This window comes from Helianthus annuus, chromosome 5 (genome assembly GCF_002127325.2).
Source record: "Helianthus annuus cultivar XRQ/B chromosome 5, HanXRQr2.0-SUNRISE, whole genome shotgun sequence".
Lineage (NCBI taxonomy): Eukaryota > Viridiplantae > Streptophyta > Magnoliopsida > Asterales > Asteraceae > Helianthus > Helianthus annuus.
Window position 1 is genome coordinate 96028274 of NC_035437.2, and position 20411 is coordinate 96048684.

The window sequence follows — 20411 nt, forward strand, 5'->3', positions numbered from 1 at the left end:
TCCTGATCCGACTCCTTTTGAACTGACTCGGTACTGACAGACTCGGGTTTCACAAGTTCTATGTCTACCTCTTTCAGTTTCGCCATGAGAGCCCTGTCAGCAATTTCCTTCAAAGTGTCTTCGGTCATTTCTTTGGTCACATCGATCATTTCTTCGACAGACTCTTTCTTCTCCTCATATCGTGGACATAGTCCAGTTGTCGGTTCTTCAAAGAAACCTGCAAAAGATTCAAAAACTTTAGGAGGCATGATAGATCTCAAAGAACTGGCTAATACCTCCTTCTCAGACTGATAGTAATAAACTTCTGCAGCTAACTCCTCAATGTCAGCCACACTATCCACAGTAACATCTTAAACCACCACTTCAGGCTCAATAACACTTTCAGTCTCTTCAACTATCTCAGCCATCATAGCCTGTCCATCACTTCCAGGGATGTATTTATCCCAGCTGAAACCCTCAGCAACTTTCTCGTCATCCTGGTTCACAATGAGAGCTTTCTCTGGTTTGTTCTCGATTTGTGGTCTTTGAACTACAGGTTGTTGATTTGGTCGGTGATAAATTGCCTGCCTGTAATAATCATTCGTGAACGGATTTTGATGATTATTCACTTCTCGGTTCGGACACTCTCTTTTGAAATGGCCTCTCTCTTTGCACTTGAAGCAGGTTACTTTGGACTTGTCAAAACCTAACTTCTGATCAGGTCCAGAAAGACTGTTTCTACTAGTGATCTCCATAAAGCGCTGTGCTCTCCTCACCAGACTAGCCATACCCCACTTAATGTCTATTAGCTCAAGCTCCTCTGGATCAATCTGATCGTAATCCTCTTTGGTCATGTCCGGATTTCCGATCTTACCTGCTACCAGAGACTCATACGACTCTAAAACGGAAGCCAACAATGCAATATGCTGTTTTGCAGCCGATTCAGTGAACTCATTCCCGTTCTTGATTGTGACTGCAATGTTGCATTGGATCCCAAAAACATACGCCTGATTGTTTGAACTAGACGAGCTTTGTGGTGACGTATGTTCAGTAGCTTTGACGTTTGGCTCGAAGCTGGCAAATGGCGAAGACTTGTTTGTTTGTGGAGTATTTGATGAAGCACTTGATGTTGTCTCGGCACTGAAACCAGTTTGTATCTTCGGACTCATATTTGTAGTTGTTGGAATGCTGCCTTTGTAGTACAGAGATACATCCTGTTGAACATTCGCTGAGTTCATCTTTTTGATCTTTAGTAACTCCAACTCATGAGCTTCAATTTTCTCTATGAACGCGATGAGATTCAGATTCACAAAATCTGAATTGTTCTTCAACATCATCAGATAAGTGCCCCACTCGTCATATGGTAATGCATCAGACAACTTATCAATCCATTCTTCATTGGTCTTTGTGATTTCTAATATCTTCATCTCAAGTACTAAATGGCAATATCTTTCGATCAGTTGCCTTGTAGTTTCACCCTTCATGCCGGTAAAAATATCAAACTCCTTCTTGATCAAAGCCTTCTTGCTCTTGATCATGGATACACTACCTTGAAACTTTATCTTCAATGACTGCCACATAGATTGAGCATTGTCCTCATGTTGCAACAACACTAAAATATCCTCTTTGATAGCCTGCTGGAGGATACTAATCATCTTTTTCTCGGCTTTGAAATCATTCTGTTCTGTCTCTTTCAGACTTCCAATACCCTTCACCATACCTAAACCATCAACCGGTGGAACATACTTCAATTCAATCTTCATCCAGCATTCAAAGTGGTTAGCCTGGACCCAGTTCTTAAATCTGCCTGACCATCCTGCATATTCATCTATGTTCATCAGCTTGGGAGGCTTTTGCATCGTTCCCAATTCGTTTTCCATGTTGACGTTTTGAACAATACTTGCTGGACTCTGTCCTGCTGTCATACCACTGCCCGCGAAGAAGTTGTAGAAATCTTGGTTTTCCATTTTAGATGACAATTTACTGAAAAATTTTCAACTTTTGAAAAACATGTGACTTTTACTGAAAATACTTTCTACACAAACTGAACTTCGAACGAAATATCATGAACGAAATGGACATTCACAACCAAAACCTAATTTCAAGTTGAAATAGGTTTCAAGCGGAATCAAGTTTTAAGTTTCAAGTGGAATCTGCAATTTGAAGCGGAATCAAAGACTTCCTCAAGCGGAATCAAAGATTCAAGTGGAATCAGATAATCCCTCAAGCGGAATCACAGATTCAAGCGAAATCACTGATTTCGCTTCAAATGTTCAAGCGAAAACACAATTTTTCAAGCGGAATACTTGGTTTCGCTTGAAATGTCACACTTTTTCAAGCGGAATCACAATGGACTCGTTCAAGCGGAATCAAGTTTCAGTCCATTTTTTACCACTTTTAAGCCGAATTTTAAGCTGATACTTTCAAGGGTTTGTTAAAACTCACTTTTACGCTATATATCAAAAACTCAGTCCATTTTGTCCGTCCAAACGTCCAGAAATTTAAAAAGTGTAAGAAAAATGGTCTGATTCAGGTATTTTAGCTCATAACTTGCTCTGATACCAATTGTAGGATCGGTATTGACGATCTAGTGAGTCAATCAGAGTAAAAATACCACTGTTTGAGTGGTGGAAACAAACAAACAATTTGAATCAGAGAGAAATGAATAGAAGTAGACAGAATATCACTTTTAACACTTGTTTCTCATTAAAATTCACTTGAAAATCCGGCAACAGTTCGACTACAACTTCGTGATTCCGTGCCAAAATGAGAAACACAAACACAAATATATACTACTCTGATTTCGCTTGAAATGACAAAGTGTCATTTCAAGCGGAATCACTTCACTAAACCATAAAATTTACATTCAGACCCCTACACTATACATAACTGACATATCGGACCCCTAGACCCTATACAAGCATGACTAAGACTAAGACGGAGGCTTTAGACATCGTGCACTAACAGGCTTCGATTTGGGCTTGCAAAGAAGTGGATTCATCCACTTTGTGGGTGCCCGGGGCTATAGACTTTGAGCCCCTAGGAGTGTGCCATTGAAAACTGATTTGAGCAAAGTCTTCAATTTGATTATAAATTTCCTCGGGTCGCCGATTCCCAAGGAGTCCCCCGGAGCCGGAATCAAGGATTTGCCTTGTGTGTGGCAATAGTCCATTGTAGAAGGTGGACATTTGTTGCCATCGTTCAAGATCGTGATGTGCGCATTTACTTAGTAGCTCCTTGAACCTTTCCCAAGTCTCGTACAAGGATTCCCCATCTTCTTGAGAGTAGGTGTTGATCTCGCTCATGAGTTTGGCGGTTTTAGTGGGAGAGAAATATTTGTAGAGAAATTTTTGGGCAAGTTCATCCCAAGTGTGTACGGACCCACTTGAGAGGGTGTTTAACCAAGCTTTCGCTTGGTCTTTGAGGGAAAAAGGAAACATACGGAGTCTAAAGGCATCGCTAGAGGCCCCGTTGATTCGGAAGGTGTCACATACTTTCAAGCAGTTAGTAAGATGTAGATGGGGATTTTCATCGGCTAGGCCATGGAAAGTGGCGGAATTTCGGAGCATTTGGATAAGGTGTGGTCGAAGCTCAAAATTGTTAGCATCGACGTTAGGAGGGTTAATAGCGGCTCCAAGATTACAGACCGTAGGTCGTAGGTAATCCATGAGAGTGCGTTGATCCGCCATAGGGGGATTTTGGATCGAGGCTTTTTGTTGGTTTTTGGCTTTAAGGCGTTTTCATAAAAAGCGCCCGGGTTCGTCAAGCGGTCCTTTTATGTCTTTGTCGGAGGTGGAGGTCATGCACTAAACTGTATTCCTGCGAATTATACAGAATTGTCTGATTTTCTGTGAACAAAAACAAACAGAAATCTTGATCAGAAGGGTAGCACGACCCCGTGCTGTGGCTGGCACGACCCGTGCTGTCTAGGAGAAACTTTCTATTTTTAGGTTCCCAGTACTGGAAATTTAGCACGGCCACGTGCTCCTGTAACACGGCCCCGTGATGCTGTAACACGGCCCCGTGTCCAGTTTTCCAGTAACAAGAAAACATGTTTTCCATGATACTGCAGATTTAACACGGCCCGTGCTGATCCCACACGGCCCCGTGATAAATCTGCAGAAAGCAGAACTTTTGGGGGAAAGAAGAAGAATAAAAGGAAAAGATAAAAAAAATAACCATGCCGTTAATTTTAAGTTTTACTAAGATCCTTGTGTCCCCGGCAACGACACCAAAAACTTGACATGTGTCGGTGTGAGTTATTTTTAGTTATGTTTTTAGCTCTTTTTACTCGCCGATTTCAAGTTTGAAATTTATAAAACACGATATTCTACTATCACTCTACACACACCCTAGGGAAAGTATACCCATCACGGATGTAGTATAGTGATGACAAGACACCGAGGTCGTCCAAGGACACAAGAGCTTTTAGTACCGGTTTATTGTCAACGTCTAATCGAACCAACTTTTGAGAAAAGATTTTTAAGCTAATAAAAAAGATAAAAACAGAAAAATAAGAATAAAATAAAAATGATAGACAAGAAAGAATCACTTTGATCCAACTTATCCTTCGTGTAACCTTTTGATGATTTATGCACTTTGGACATTTTAAGAGATTATCTTAGTTATAGTAGTAGGCCCCTCTTTTGGAGGCGACATTACCCTCAACATAGTGGTTTGAGTCAGCAAGGATACAATCCCACTAGGTCGGAATATTGAAAGATAATTAAGTAAGTTATTAATGCAAAATGTGGTGGACCCCTCGTAAAAGGTGGCGATCACGCTCAACCCGTTGGTCTGAGTCAGCAGAGATACAATCCTTGCGGGGTTGGTTTAAAGTTTTAATAGTAGTTTAAGAATAAGGGATTCAAGCTTTTTGCACCTCTCCCGTGGTGGGTAATGCCCGGTCCGACTCATGCGATGTTACTAGGCTTGAACCAGGTTCTCGCAGGATCTATACACTGAACGCGACATAGAATTACCCAAACCACCCTTCTAATCTCCCTTTCGGGTTAATTAACATGCTTTATATAGACCGTAAAGACATGAACATGTTGAGTAAACGAACATATGAAGAGTATTTGAATAAATTCGCCTTCAATATAAAAAAAAAACTAATTATTAAAGTTATTAATACATACCCAATTAAAAAGTAGCCAAAGATTGGATATCATAAAAGAAATACATACAAGAAAAGTCTTCACCAAGTGATGTAAGTATTTAGCCAAGCATGGCCTTTGTTTGACAAAGATTCTTACGATCAATCCTGGATCCCGAGACTACACACACACTCTAAAGATGGAAAATGGATGATAGTGGTGGATGATGGTGTTGTAGTAGTGGTGGAGTGGTGGCAAGTGAGAGAGAGGTAGTTTGCCAAGGGATGAGTTGAAGTGGAACCAAACACTTCTATTTATTGCTGTAAACAGAAGCTTCAGCACGGCCCGTGCCCACCTGGCACGACCCCGTGCCCATCTCTCTCTCTTCCTCATTAACTGCTTGTTAGATGTTGTACTAACACGGCTCCATGTGTCAATGGCACAGCCCGTGGCCAAAGTACTTGCTATACTGTCGTAGATTCTGCCAATCTTTGAGTTGACCACGCCCCAAGTTGGCCTAGCATGGCCCCGTGTTGGCTGCCATATTTTTCTTTTGTAGTTGTCTTTTTCTTCTGCCCAGTATCCATCCTTGGACATGGCCCGTGTCAGGTGGACACGGCCCCGTGTCAGCCTTCTGTTCTTGTTATTTTGAGGTTTGGATGTGAATCGGGGCTTGGCGAGCTGTGGCAATTCCTTCTTCTTTACATTTATGTTGGATTTTGCTGTCTTTTTGCTCCTTTTGAAAATTTAAGCTCTTTTATCCCTGAAATTATAAAAGGAACGAAAAAACGAGCTTTTCCAACATTAGTACTAAAAAGGGTTGCTTTTACGCCGTATTTGACATAATTTATATGTTTTATTTTAATCACATCACACACCAAAACATATCAAAATGATACAATAATCTACATCCTCAGGCTACCTCCCGAGAGCGCTAAGTGTATAGGTCTTCAGCCAGACCGTACCTGATGTGCTCAGGGTGGTTCAGACGCCTGCTTGCCTCCCCACTTCTCTGTGTATAATTCCATCCAGTTTTGTGGGAGGTTCGCAGTTGCACGCTAGTTGGGGTAAAATTTAACTTCATTGCCTCGCTAAGTTCCACCAGTGGGTGGTCTTCCTTCATCAGCTCTCCTGCTCACACCTGCCTTCTTCACCAGATTTCCACTCGTCTCACCCTTTGACCTGTAAAGCTCACATGTGACACAGATTCGTTAGTAGCAACAGTATGACTCAAATTATCAAAAATATCGTAAGTAATGGATTTTGACAAAACATTAAAACATAACTTACAATCCTTATAGCTCATAGTAACTAGCCCTCTTCTGCAGTCGATCTGTGCATCAGCTGTAGACAAGAATGGATGACCCAAAACTACCCGTGGCTGCTCGTATGTCTATGATGATGCATAGTCTATCACCATGAAGTCCACCTGGTAGTAAAATTCCCCAAGCTGGATCATCACATCCTTCACAACCCCTCGGGGTTGTTTCCAACTTGCGTCAGCAAACATCGCCATGCCATCAATCGCATGTAGAGGACCAAAGTCGTATTGGTCATACAGGCTACCGGGAAGTACACTCATCCCCGCTCCATAATCCAACAACGCTTTGTGGATTTTGAATTTCCTAACTCGGATTGGAATAACCAGTTCCCCTAGATCGCTTCCACTACTTCCCTTACTTATTTCAGTCACACATGCAATCACTTGAGAGACAGAAGAAGTTAAACATTTATTATTTAAAGCATTTTAGGAACTAAATTACCCCGCTGAATAGTATGTTCTTTACATTCTTTGGGTTTGTTTGAGTGCCACTTGGCAACTTCCCGTTCTGTTGCTTCAATGCTGCTACCTCACTAGCCAGCTGCACCATCTGCGTTGTCAATGATTGGATGGTTTTATCATGAATCTCATCCTTCTGTCTTCTAGATTCATCCAATTAATTCATATTTTGCATTTCTTGCTGCATAGCTTTCAACATTTCCATGATCTCGTTATTGTCCTGACCATTACCTTGTTGATAGCTTCTTTGATAACCAAAGTTGTTGCCCCCTGGATAATTAGCCTGATTACGGGGATGGAAGGTTTGGTTACTACCTTGGAAACCCAAATACCTGTTCCCATTTCCTTGCATCATACTCACCTCATCATATCTACCCATAATACTAGGGCACTGATTAGCTATGTGCCCTTGGTCTCCACAATGCCCACACATAGGCATCAGTTTTCCCACTTCCGGTGTGTTCTCCATTACTCTCACCATCATGTGCCGACCTCTTCTTGAAGATTGAGCTTTCCTCTTCGAGGTACTTGTCATCTTCTCTAGATAATCCCAATCCAGATGTTCGTAGTTTGTGCCGAACGTACCATTCAACATCGAGCTCAGATCCCGCGTATCTTTCGGCAGTAGCCCCTCATGGAAAGCATTCAGTAGTTCCCACATCTGTATACCGTGGTGTGGGCAATTCTTCAACAACATCTTGGACCGGTTAAAAGCCTCATGAAATAGCTCACCAGATTGTTGTTGGAAGTTCTGAATATCTTTCCAAGCATCATTGGTCCTCTGCGGCGTGTAAAACTCATCCAAAAACAGTTGTTGCGTTGCGGGCGTATGAAACCATTGTTGTGCCTTGTCTTCTAGTGTAAATTGGAATAGTACCAATTTCACGTCCTTCGGTATGAATCCTTGGCCCCCTATTGTGTTGCAACGAGCATCATATGCGGCAATATGTAAGTACGGTTCTTCAGTGGCCAAACCATGATACTTAGGCAAACTTTGGATCGATTGTGCTGGCAATTCGAATGAACGACCCCTGTCACAGCCCCCGACCCCTACCCTGGGAGCGGGAGCTGCGAGCCAGTCATATAGTATCGGTGTTTATTAATTTGGCAGCGGAAATTAACATCAGGACATTAGTTAGGAAATAGTTTATCAGAGTTAAAACACCACACTTTTATAAATAATAAATACATGGGAAAAACCCAAGTTTTATTTACAATACATTAATAGGGATAAACACTAATTATTGAAAATATGATCTCCTTTTTATTTAGGTAACTTTTATAGCCACTTCTTTAAGCCTTCAGTGCTCTATTAGCTTTACTTTAAGTTACCTGAAACGCGTTTTAAAAAGGGTTTATCAGCAAGAAATACTGGCGAGTGAATCCCAGTTTAATCAAAACAAGTTTTATCATTTTACAGCATTGAGGGCAACCCGCAATTACATTTGTTTACATCTACTTTAATTACCACCCATGGTACTGTCAATCCTGACTTGTGGTAATGTTACTACTCACAGTGTAGCAACAAGTTATGTATACAAAACCCCAACATACCGACGATAATTGTAGAATACAAATACTCAATCACTATTAATTATAATTTAAAACAATTGAGGTTTTGTAAAAACAACTTACAAAAAGTGGAATTACTCACATTGCTATTTTAGATAATTCCTGGTGACTTCCTGGTTATAATCTATTTAAAATAAACAATGCACACGCGTTAGTATAATAACCCAATTTACATTAGCTATACCCTCCCCCCGAGACAGAACTCCAATGACTGAGTCAGGCAGAGCCTTGACGTGCGTTACGGAGTTCTAGATCAATCGGCAGAGTAACTAATATGTAACCAGGGGTTATGATACTTACAACGAGGCAGAGCTTCTCTTTTTAATGGGTATAATACCCGAGCAGAATTTCTATTATATAGAATTTTGAGAGAGAAAGTCGATTCGTGAACGATTTGAAACTGAAGCTCGAACTCCCTATTTATAGGGTCTGATCAGGGGCGCCTCGCGCCCCGCGAGAGCTTAAGCACAAGGCTTCGCGGCCCGCGAGGGCTTATAGAGTAGGCCCTAGCTTTGCTGACTCAAGGACTAGCTTTGACACGCATCCCGACATGTGGCACAACGTGGTCCGGCCTGGTGGCCATCTGTCGCGCCTCGCGAAGCACATAACCAACATGGTCGCGGCCCGCGAGCGCCCACCAGAATTTGTTTTATTTGATTTTTAATGAAATAAATGTATTACGGGGCCGTTTTTCGTATACGGGGTGTATTTTAGGATATATAGGGGTGTCAGGGGTGTTTTAGGAGGGTGGTTATACTATTTAATAAAATATATAATGCACTCGTGTTAAGTATAATAACCCCATTTCAACTTTATCAATATATCCGAGACAGAACCCCAACGTACTTAGTTGGGTAGAGCCTTGACATGCGTTGGTGGGTCCTAAATCAATCGGACGGGGTATCGACTCACTGATCAAGGGTTAAAATACTTAAAACGGGGCAGGGCTTTGTAGGATTTATGGGTGAATAACTAAAGAAAATTGGGCTATATATCTATAATAGCAAAGAGGCGAGAGAAGACAGAAAGTAGGAGCAGATTGAAAAGCTGAACCTCAGCTTCTATTTATACTAACATTTGGAATTGGCTTAAAGGCTACGCAAATGTTCTCTGTCATACACGTACTCATTGAAATGATTTCAAAAGGTGTAAATGATTTCAATTGTCATTCTTACGCGTATACATTGAACATGAATTCAAATGTAAATTATTATTATTTTATTTATTATAATATTATAGTTAATTCAATTGCTTCACTTATTTGGCGCTTATAACTTCAAAAATATGACGTTTTATAAAATGATGAATATGCCATTAGAACGAGAATATTTTTATCTATATTTTGGCCTAAGTTTTATTAAAAACGGAGTAAGGTTAATTATAGCGTATTTTTCTTATTATAATTATTAAACGGTTCCTACGTTCGTCAAAATACCTCATATTTCTATCGGTCAACTTATCCATGATCTATTCGTTTAATAACATAAGTTTTTATATACTTCATTTTAAATTTTATAAATAAAAATTTTGGGAATGTTACATCCTCCCCGCCTTGTTTTAAATCTCGTCCTTAAGATTCACTGAAATGTGGAGGAATACCTTTAGTTTGTTACTGATCCTAGTTCCTAAGTATATTATGGTCCTTGCTTTGAATTTTGACCAGAACTATTCTCTATGTTTTGAGACTTATCTTCAAGAGTTCTTAATGAAGCTAAAAATTACTCTTATTAGCGTAAGTTTTTAGATGTTTTGTGTCTTAGCAAAGTTCTTAGTTACAGGTTTCCTAATGCGTCAATAATCTAAAGTAACGCAAGGGAAATTCTTTCCGATGGCGTCCCAACTTAAAGAGTTTCTGTCGTTCATCTTGTCTCACGAATTACGAGACGGATGATCAAACGAAATAATGTTTGATATCGGAATTATAGATGTATACGAGAGATTCCTGATAAATAAATCTAAAATTATCATTGACACACCTGTTCGTGATTTATCCCTAATTGTCAATCATTATGGTCTTTGGATTTCCTTATATATATACATATCTATATACTCATATATACTGTAATATACACATCATTCATAAGGTCAATGTATTTAACAGATTCATATTTCCAAAAACAGGTCAGACATTAGGTCATTGTACTATTTAGGGAATTCCATTAACATAACATATACCCCATCTTACCCGGTCTCGCCGGAGAGGTACCCCCATCTTACCCGGACAAGCTGGAGAGTCTACTACACCATACTTAGTCTTGCTGGAGAGGTAATCATCATTGTGTTTTCCTTAAATAGAATTTATCTCAAATCATGATTTTAAAAGTGCATCATTTATTATGGCTTGCATCAAGAAATAAGGAAATTAGTATTCTCATGATGGATCATATTCTAGAACCGAGTAGTACTAATAAACAAGAAATAAAAGTGGCTAGGTGTTATCGCTTATTTATCATACTTTCACTGCTCTAGTCATCATCCTCACGGCATACCAACATCCATCACATTTTATCTATGCAAGTAATTAGCTTATCTTTGAAGCTTATACTAAGGCATTTTCCTTAGGTTCAAGTCTAAATACTATCTTGGGTGTTACCAGTAAATATCAAAATCCTAACTCTTTTCGTTTAAGCATCGATATTATTATGGATGTAACTTTCTTTTGTTTGGAAAATGGAGTTTTGACAAAAATATCATTGTCTCCATTGACACTATAGGTAGGTTCGATGTGATGAGTATACTTACAGCTAACTCTATTTATGCACATATAACCTTAGATTTTGTTGCAAGGAATATTTTATTTAGGCATATGGTATTTTTCAAACATAACACGTTTCATGATTTATTTTTATATGACTTCATGTTTTTATCAGAATCACCAGTACTATTTTCTCTTATGTTTATCTTCAGAAGATATTTGATTATCATATTGTGTATACCATCAAGAGATTCCATTATGTATATACATGTGTATATTTATTATTTAGAAACAAAACAAAATTTTCAAATCTCTAGTTTAATATTTAAACTTATGTAATACACACACACACACACACATATGTAATACTAAATTATTTTTTAATATCTTTAAATTATAAAAATACAATTATATATCCGATGGTACCAATCGTCAAGCTTATTTCCACAACTTTATTTATCCTTTTATAAAAGTAGTATATTGAAATAAACTTGTGTTAAATTTATTGAATATAATATTTTGGAATTAAAGGATGGATAAATAAAAGTTTAAAGAAATAAATTAATCAAATATAACTTTTTGGATTTATGAGAAGAATTTCATTTTTAATTAGTGATTTGAACCATATTGGTTTAAAATATTAAATCAGATTTATTCAAAGAAGTATTATAGTAGGTAGTACAAAGTTTGACGTTTTTTAAAATTGATTCTAAATATATTAGGTAATTAAGTAATATACAGATATTAGAATATGTATATATCTCTCAAACAATAATAATAGTAATTTGTTTTAAAGATATTATAATATTAACATTGTATTTGACCTTTAAATAAAAATATATAAAGAATACGTGTCTTAAACATACATTTGAGTCAATTATTTTTATGTGAGCATCTTGTTAGAACTTTTGAGATCGTTGATACTTGTGCTGGATTAGTTTAGTCATAGTTTGTAGCTATTTTGAATATACAAGGGCTTATTTTGTAATTCTCTAAAAGTAAAGTTCCTGATCTAGTGTAGATAAGATTCCAGCAAATTTATAAATTTGCTGGCTAATCAGGAACACTATATATAGCCCACACATTGTAACCAACTTAAGCTTTTGGCTCTTGAATGAATATTGGTGTTACTACATTCTTGTGTTGATCTTGTGCTCAAATCTGATATCCAAGGTGTTTTATTGTTATATCTTATTGTTTGGATTCAATACAACACTTGTTGTATTCATTAATCCATTAGCTTCACCTTCATCTTTGATCTTTCTTAACTTTTCATATCTCAAACACCTAATCAATAGGTGTTTTGGGTTAAAACAACCAACCACTGTGATCCGGATTCGTTTTGGGATCTACAATATGGTATCAGAGCCTTAGTGCTCTTGGTTGTTGGGTTCTTGTTGAGATTTTTCAAATTTTTGGACTTAAAATGGATTGATTTGGTGTGTTTAATCTATAGGTTGTTGTTAATACATCAAAACATGGTTTTTGAGTTGTTTTTGAGTGATTAGAGGGTTTTAGTTCGTGTTAAACCCTCTGTCCAGCGAAATTAACTTGAAGACAGCGAACAATTTTTGAATATAGCGAAATTAATTTTTGAATACAACGAACACAGCGTTGAATATAGCGAACTTAATCAAATCGTTGAGAAACTCATCACAGGATCACTAATTTCGACGCTCATCATTCGAGCGAAATTACTGATCATCAGCGAAATAGTGTCCAGTGACCCTTGAGCGAAATTATCGAAGGCGACTTCGAGAACTGTGATACTGAACCACAGCGTTCTTATCACGGTAATCGGCGGAATTAATCTAACCATCGTCTGTGTTGTGTTTTGCCAGCGGAATTATCGTGTTCGCTCGTGCAGGACTACCTAAAGCATCAGCGAAGTTCGAAGATCTGTTAGCGAAATTGATCGAGTCTCCTTTGTCATCGGCGAAATTAACTCTGTCATTGTTCATCTGTGACTTGTCAGCGAAATTAACTTCTAATCAGCCCCATTTTGTCTAAAACAAGCAAAGATGTCGTTGAATCAACTAAGTCCAATTGCTCAAGCAGAACTTGAGACTGGAACCACCACTTGACCACCAAAGTTGAAAGGTGCTGAAGACTTTAGCACTTGGAAAACTCGCATTCAATCGTTCTTCGAGTACACGGACTACAATCTGTGTCTCTCTGTCACCACTGGACCCCACATTCCAACGGTTGTTCGAGGAGATGCAGTAGTTGCCAACAATGATGCAACTACCTTTACTGATGAAGACAAGGCTCTTATCCAACGCGATCGTCGTGCTCATGCTGCCTTAACCATGGCACTATCAACCAATGACTGCAACATGTTTGAAGAACACCGAACTGCCAATGCACTCTGGAATGCATTGATTGAGTACTATGAAGGAAATGAAGAGTTGATCAAAAGCAAGAGAGATATGGTGCAGAAACAATATGACATGTTTTGTGGAGTTCGTAGAGAAAGTCTTTCTGACCACGTCAGTCGTTTTCTGAATATGATGACCAAAATGAAGAAGGCGGGAAATCCTGTCACAAATCGTGCTGCAATAAAGAAGCTGCTAGATTCACTTCCCAAGGAATGGAGCCTACAATGCATGATGATCAAGAAGGATTTCCTCAACAATCCAAATCCTGTCACTTTGTCCGATCTGATCAATACCCTAAGAGCCTTTGAAATGGATGTCAACAAAAGAGAGATGAACACTGCTGGTTACCAACCAAAGTCAACTCAAACCTCTGCTGGATTGAAAAATGTGGCATTTCTTGCATCAGGGGGCATCACTCTACAAGCTTCTGACTTAATCTATGCGAACGCTTCCGCAAGCGTATCAAAAGCTCCACAACTTGTTGAGAAGACTATCACTGTTGACACTCAAGCATTGAAAGTGTCCACTGAAAACGTGGCACTCTTCAACACATTTCTGAGCAGCTATGAAGCCCCGATGTCTGGGGAACTGAAAAAGGAGATGTTCACTGCTGAAGACATGTATCAGGTTGATCCAGATGATATGGAGGAAATGGATCTGAAATGGCAAATGGCCATGATCACTTTGAGGCTAAAGAAATTTGAAGACAAGACAGGAAAGCGTTGGGGGTCTTGGAAAAGCTGGCTTTGACAAATCTAAACTTAGGTGCTACAACTGCAAGAATCTAGGACATTTCAAGCGTGATTGTCCTCTGTTGAAAGAAGGAAACAGTGAAACCACTCCTGCTGTAAAGCAAATCGCAGTTGAAGAGAACAAGAACAACGCGTCTCCTAGCACGCCAAAAGCTTTAGTCATCGAAGACTATGATTGGAGTGAAGAAATTACTGAAGCAAAGGAGCAAGTAAACAAAGCTCTGATGGCCAAAATCTCAGCTGAATCCTCATCAAGACAATTTGAAAAGCAGACTGCTGGAATTCCAAAAGGAGACAATACTGCTGACAAAGGTCTAAAAAGCATTCTGACCTCAGTGGAGCCTGAAAATGAAAAGAAATGTGGTCAAGCAGAGGAGCATGTTTCGAAAGAGGCATCTGAGAAGGGCAAGGAAAAGGTCCCAGCAGCCGCCATGAAAGCAGATTCATCAAAGGAGAAGGCTGACAAGGACTTGGTAAACAATATTCCACTTAGTTTCAAAGAAAAATTATGCACACCTGCATGCGTTGATGTCGTGGCACATTACAAATTCTTAAATCTAGAATTTGAAAGACAAAAAGACAAAGCTTTAAAATTTAACAACGAGCTTAAACAGAACGAGGCTGCATATCAGAGAAAGTTGAACTCAACTTTAGCTGAAATGCAAACTCTTAAAGAATTTGTGTTTACAAAAGATTTTATCATTAACGATCTTACAGAAAGATTAGAAAAAGCTTTGAACGAAAAGAATAAATTACAAATTATAATAGATAAATGGAACGTCAGTCAAAAGGCCTTTACTGACATTAAAAACTACCAACGACCAACATTTGTGAAGGACGGGATTGGGTATAAGGATAGGCACGGAAATGAAAGAAAACTTTTCTTTCCTCCACATAGCAAAAACTATGTGCCTATGCCGACTTCTCATCCCGAAAACGATCTTATCAATGAAAAGGCCTCTGTTGAAAAAAATGAGTTTTGTGAAAATGAGACAACCACTAACTGTTCTAAAAGCAATGCAGATCCCATTGAGTGTAAAGAAGATGTGTGCGATGAGGATGGAGACTGCGGCGGGTCAAAAATAGGAATCGGATATTCAGGCGACAGTTATTCCACCGTTAACTGTTCGCCTGGAACTATTCTAGGAAAAACAATGTTAAGGATGATTGTAATAATTTAAGTAGGATGGATGACTGTAATGGCCGAGTGCCTAAATTTAAATCTTCGGATGACTATAAGGGCCATGTGCCTACAATTGAGACCCGTGATCGTGAACATTGTGTGTCTAAATGTCATGATTTAAATTATGCGTGTTGTGATGATAAAGTTGCTTGTGAATCTCCTGTATTTGTGCCAGAATTAAAAAGGAATAGTTTTGGAAAATTCCTCACAGAGGAAATTCCCGAATTTATTCCTTCCAGAACAGGTATGACAGATTCAGAAAAGAGTGTCACTGAAGATCAAGGCAATGAAGACTCAAGCATCACTGCCTCAGACAATGAGCAAGGATCAGAAAGTTCAAGTGAAGAACAAACAGCTAGTGATGAAAGCTTCGAATGTTCAAGTTCTGAAACCAATGAAGACCAGGACTCAGAAAGTTCAGATAAAGATCGAAGCTACAATGAGTCAAGTTACGAAGCAAGTGAAGAGCAAGGCTCAAGCGAGGACAACATGTCTGAAAGTTCATTCGATTCAGACAGTGATGAAGAACACTCAGAAGATGAAAGCAGAGTGGACAAGAAAATGAAGAAAGCAGAAAGCTCAAGACTCTCATCACATACATCATCTTCTAACACCAAAAGACCCAGACATAAAAGATGCTTTCGCTGTGGTCATTTAGGACATACAGCGAAACATTGTAAAACCAAGAAGTTTTCTAAACCAGAACATGATTTTCTTACAAACGTCACACATCAATTAAATTATCTTAAGAAGTCTGTTAAAAATCTGGTTGAGTCAACTGCCTATTTTTGGAAACAAAAACAGGTCAAAGTGGGTCAAAACCACGATAGATTCCAAATGAAGCAAATCTGGATTCCTAAATCAAGCTAATTTGTGTATATATTTGTGTATATCAGAATAAACTCCAGAAATGGCTCCGCATGCTTATGGAGTACATCTGGCATGTAGACAGCGGATGTTCAAGACACATGACTGGATTGAAGGAACTTCTGAAGAACTTTCGCTTCATCGATGGTGATTTCGTATCTTTCGCTGGAGACGAGAAAGGAGGAAAGATTGTTGGAGTAGGAGATGTGGTGTCGGAAGCCCTCACATTGGAGAATGTCAACTATGTTCCGGAGCTGTGTTACAATCTCATGAGTGTCTCTCAAGTCTGTGATAAAGGAATATCGGTGCTTTTCAATGACATGGAATGCTTGTTCCTCAAGCCTGGATATGTTGTTCCTGCTGAAATGATCATGCTCACTGCTCCAAGACAAAACAACACATACGTGCTCAACATGAAAAATGCCAAGACAAATGACAATCTAACCTGCTTGATCTCTAAGGCTTCAGAATCGGAGTCACTGCTTTGGTACAGGCGATTGGGGCATGTTAATTTTAAAAATATGAATAAACTCTCCAAGTTAAACTTAGTAAGAGGTCTTCCGGTTAAAAAATTCCCATTTTCTGAAAAATGTATAGCATGCGCCCAGGGAAAACAACACAAGAAATCGCACAAGTCCAAAGCAGTGAATACGATCACTGCGCCTCTTCAGTTGATGCACATGGATCTTTTTGGTCCAATTAGTGTTAAAAGTCTTGCTAAAAGTTCTTACTGTTTGGTGATCACAGATGATTTCTCTCGGTTTTCATGGGTCTATTTTCTTGAAGCAAAAAGTGAGACAGCTGAAGTTCTCAAATCATTCATCCCGCTGATTGAAAATGTGACCAAACTAAAAGTGAAGTCGATCAGAAGTGACAATGGGTCCGAGTTCAAAAATCAGACCTTCATATCCTTCTGTGCTGAAAAGGGAATTCATCTCCAATACAGTGCAGCCAGAACTCCCCAATAGAATGGAGTTGCTGAACGCAAGAATAGAACGTTGATCGAAGCTGCACGAACCATGCTGGTGGACTCAAAGCTTCCAATTATCTTCTGGGCAGAAGCTGTAAATACGGCATGCTACGTTCTAAACAGGGTACTCATTGTAAAACCACACGGAAAGACAGCATATGAACTTCTCTTCAAAAGAAAGCCGCTCATTGACTTCTTTAGACCATTTGGTTGTTCGTACACCCTTCTAAACACTCAGGAAAACCTCATCAAATTTGAATCAGTGGGTGATATCTGCTACTTCATGGGGTATTCATCCACACAGAAGGCCTACCGGGTTTACAACAAAAGAACGAAGATGGTGATTGAATCTTACTATGTTGATTTTCAAGAAGGAAACTACACCAACACCGGAAGTACTCCTGATTGGTTCTATGATGTGGGTGTGATTTTTAATACCTTTGAAATTCCGGATGTAGTTCCAGAAACTGAACCTGTTGAAGACACTCAAGTTGAACCACTGTTTGACTCATCTGACATTGGTTTAACCCCATTTACCACCCGTCTATCTCCATCATCTGCTGACCCTATTCTAGCTGTGAATGAAGCAACTGGTGACACTTCGCCTGAGAACACCCAAGACAACGGTGCTTCTTCTTCACAGGTGAATGTGGATGAACCAACTCAAGAAGATGATCCACCAGTGATTTACGTGGATGAACACTTCACGAACCTTCCGCAGCAGATTGAATCTCTGACAAATGCCAGATACAAGACAAAATAGAAATCATCCTCTTGAAAACGTCATCGGCGCAGTCAAAGAAGGAGTACGTACACGTGGGCAGTCGTCAAGCATCAACAAAGGTCTCTTCGCAGCTTTTCTTTCGCAATCCGTTCCACGAGACATTGAAGATGCTATTCAAGACTCCAGCTGGGTCCAGGCCATGAAGGAAGAGCTATCTCAATTCAGAAAGCTTAAAGTTTGGGAACTGGTAGATTTACCTGAAGGAAAGTTCCCAATTGGTACTAAATGGGTCTTCCGTAATAAGATGGATGATCGAGGAGTGGTAATCAAGAACAAGGCCAGATGGTGGTACAAGGTTTTTGTCAAGAAGAAGGGATTGACTACGAAGAAGTATTTGCTCCAGTTGCACGACTGGAAGCAATCAGAATATTCCTGGCTTATGCATCATATAGAAATTTCAAAGTTTTCCAAATGGATGTCAAGAGTGCTTTTCTTTATGGGAAAGTAAAGGAAGAAGTGTATGTATGTCAGCCTCCAGGGTTCGAAGATCCTCATTTTCCAGGTCGCTATTTCAAGTTGGACAAAGCACTCTACGGTCTTCACCAAGCTCCGCGCGCTTGGTACAAGACCTTGTCCACATACTTGTTAGAGTGTGGATACACCAGAGGAAAGATCGACATGACTCTCTTCACCAAAAAGATCGGGGAGGACGTAATGCTAGTTCAAATCTACGTCGACGATATTATCTTCGGGTCAACTAATGAGGCGTTGTGCAGAGAATTCGAGACCGTCATGAAGGCAAAGTTCGAAATGAGCATGATGGGAGAGCTGAATTTCTTCTTAGGGCTAGAAGTGAAGCAAAAGGAGGATGGGATTCTCATTCATCAGGCGAAGTACATTCGAGACATTCTCACGAAGTACAACATGAACGATTGTAAAGTTGCAAGCACCCCGTTCGCCTCTCAGACAGAACTCACTCTAGACTCTCAAGGAAAACCAGTAAACAAGTCCTTTTATCGCTCGATGATCGGTTCTCTGATGTATTTGACGGCTAGCAGGCCGGACATTATGTGGGCAGTTTGTCTTTGTGCTCGATTTCAGACAAATCCCAAGGAATCCCATGAAACCGCTGTAAAGGGCATCTTCCGCTATCTCAAAGGAACTCCGAAACTAGATCTTTGGTATCCTAAAGATAGTAATTTTGATCTTATTGCGTACTATGACAGTGATCATGCAGGTTGTAAAGTAGATCGCAGGCCTGTATCAGGAGGATGTCAATTCTTGGGAAATCGTTTGATTTCATGGCAAAGCAAGAAGCAAACAACGGTGTCCACCTCAACCGCTCAAGCAGAATACACCGCGGCCTACAGCTGCTGTTCACAAGTTCTCTGGATACAAAATCAGTTGCTGGATTATGGAATCAACATCATGAAGACTCCTATATTCATCGACAACGAAGCGTGTCTAGGAATTGTGAAGAATCCCATACACCACTCAAGAACAAAGCACTTTGAAATTCGAATTCACACGATTCGAGATGCCTACGAGAAGGGATATATTCAAGTGGTGCCAGTGGATACGACACAGCAGCGGGCTGACATCTTCACGAAAGCCTTCGATAAAACCTGATTCAACCAGTTGGTAACCTGGTTGGAAAAGGTCAATTTCCATGACTGGAAATGAATCTTATGATCGAAATTAATCCAAAAAAAAAAAAACGTTTGTTGAGAGTAACACAAGTATCGGAAAATGTCGCCCACCAAAAAGATTTTCTCATTAAAATTTTATTTTCAGGCAAATAGACTCACGAAAATAAAGATTTTAGGGGGGATATATTCAGAAAATCCAGAATCGAATGCTTATGTCTGATTCCTGCTAGAGGAAGTGATAGAAAATTGCTAACACTTTGTCATTTCTTGCAAATGCAGAAAACAAAAAGAAATCGGGGTACCAAGCAACGACGTGTCGATAGATTCAGCAACACCGACGAGTAAACTGTTGTTAGGGAGCAAAACATAATGTCTACACAAGGATTCTTGCTTTCTCAGGCATTACGCACCTCTGTGGGTAACACGTTGCGGCATATGGCTTAATGGTCTTAAATCTTGCGTTGACAGATTGCCAAAGTCTGAGATTTCGGGTCTTTATATTGGTATTTCATTCGGAGGATATCATAGTTGTTCTTCTGCTGCATCCAGATACATGCTGACCTAGACGCTATGATATTCTCTCAATAATAAGTGCCTTAAAAAAAGGCCAAACCCATAATAAGCGCCATTTTTGGCCAAAATCCTTAGATAGATTAGTTTGGTAACTCTGCTGTACGGTGGTACTGACCTGTTCACCGAACTATCTGTCTTAGCCCTCGATAGCTCTTGGGATCTCTGTTGTACGAAAGTACAGACCTGATCT

At 39.5% G+C, this 20411-nt stretch overlaps 1 protein-coding gene and 1 non-coding gene across 2 annotated transcripts; both read left to right on the forward strand.

Moving 5' to 3' along the window:
* Window positions 1-3183: 3183 nt before the first annotated feature.
* On the forward strand, window positions 3184-3290 carry LOC118492745. The gene has a single exon (XR_004894747.1). It is a non-coding gene; the product is annotated as a small nucleolar RNA R71 (small nucleolar RNA).
* Window positions 3291-13644: 10354 nt separating this feature from the next.
* LOC110943340 lies at window positions 13645-17273 on the forward strand. The gene is made up of 5 exons (XM_022185091.1): window positions 13645-14130; window positions 14219-14728; window positions 15496-15987; window positions 16335-16896; window positions 17053-17273. The coding sequence occupies exons 1-5, from the start codon at window positions 13645-13647 to the stop codon at window positions 17271-17273; spliced, it is 2271 nt and encodes a 756-aa protein (XP_022040783.1).
* The last annotated feature ends 3138 nt before the right edge of the window (window positions 17274-20411 follow it).

Coding starts and splice junctions, on each gene's coding strand:
- LOC110943340 (XM_022185091.1), top strand. CDS start 13,645: ATGAAGAAGGCGGGAAATCCTGTCACAAATCGTGCTGCAATAAAGAAG. Junction 14,729..15,495: donor AGAAGGCTGACAAGGACTTG/GTAAACAATATT, acceptor GATGACTATAAG/GGCCATGTGCCTACAATTGA. Junction 15,988..16,334: donor ACTCAGAAGATGAAAGCAGA/GTGGACAAGAAA, acceptor TGTGTATATCAG/AATAAACTCCAGAAATGGCT.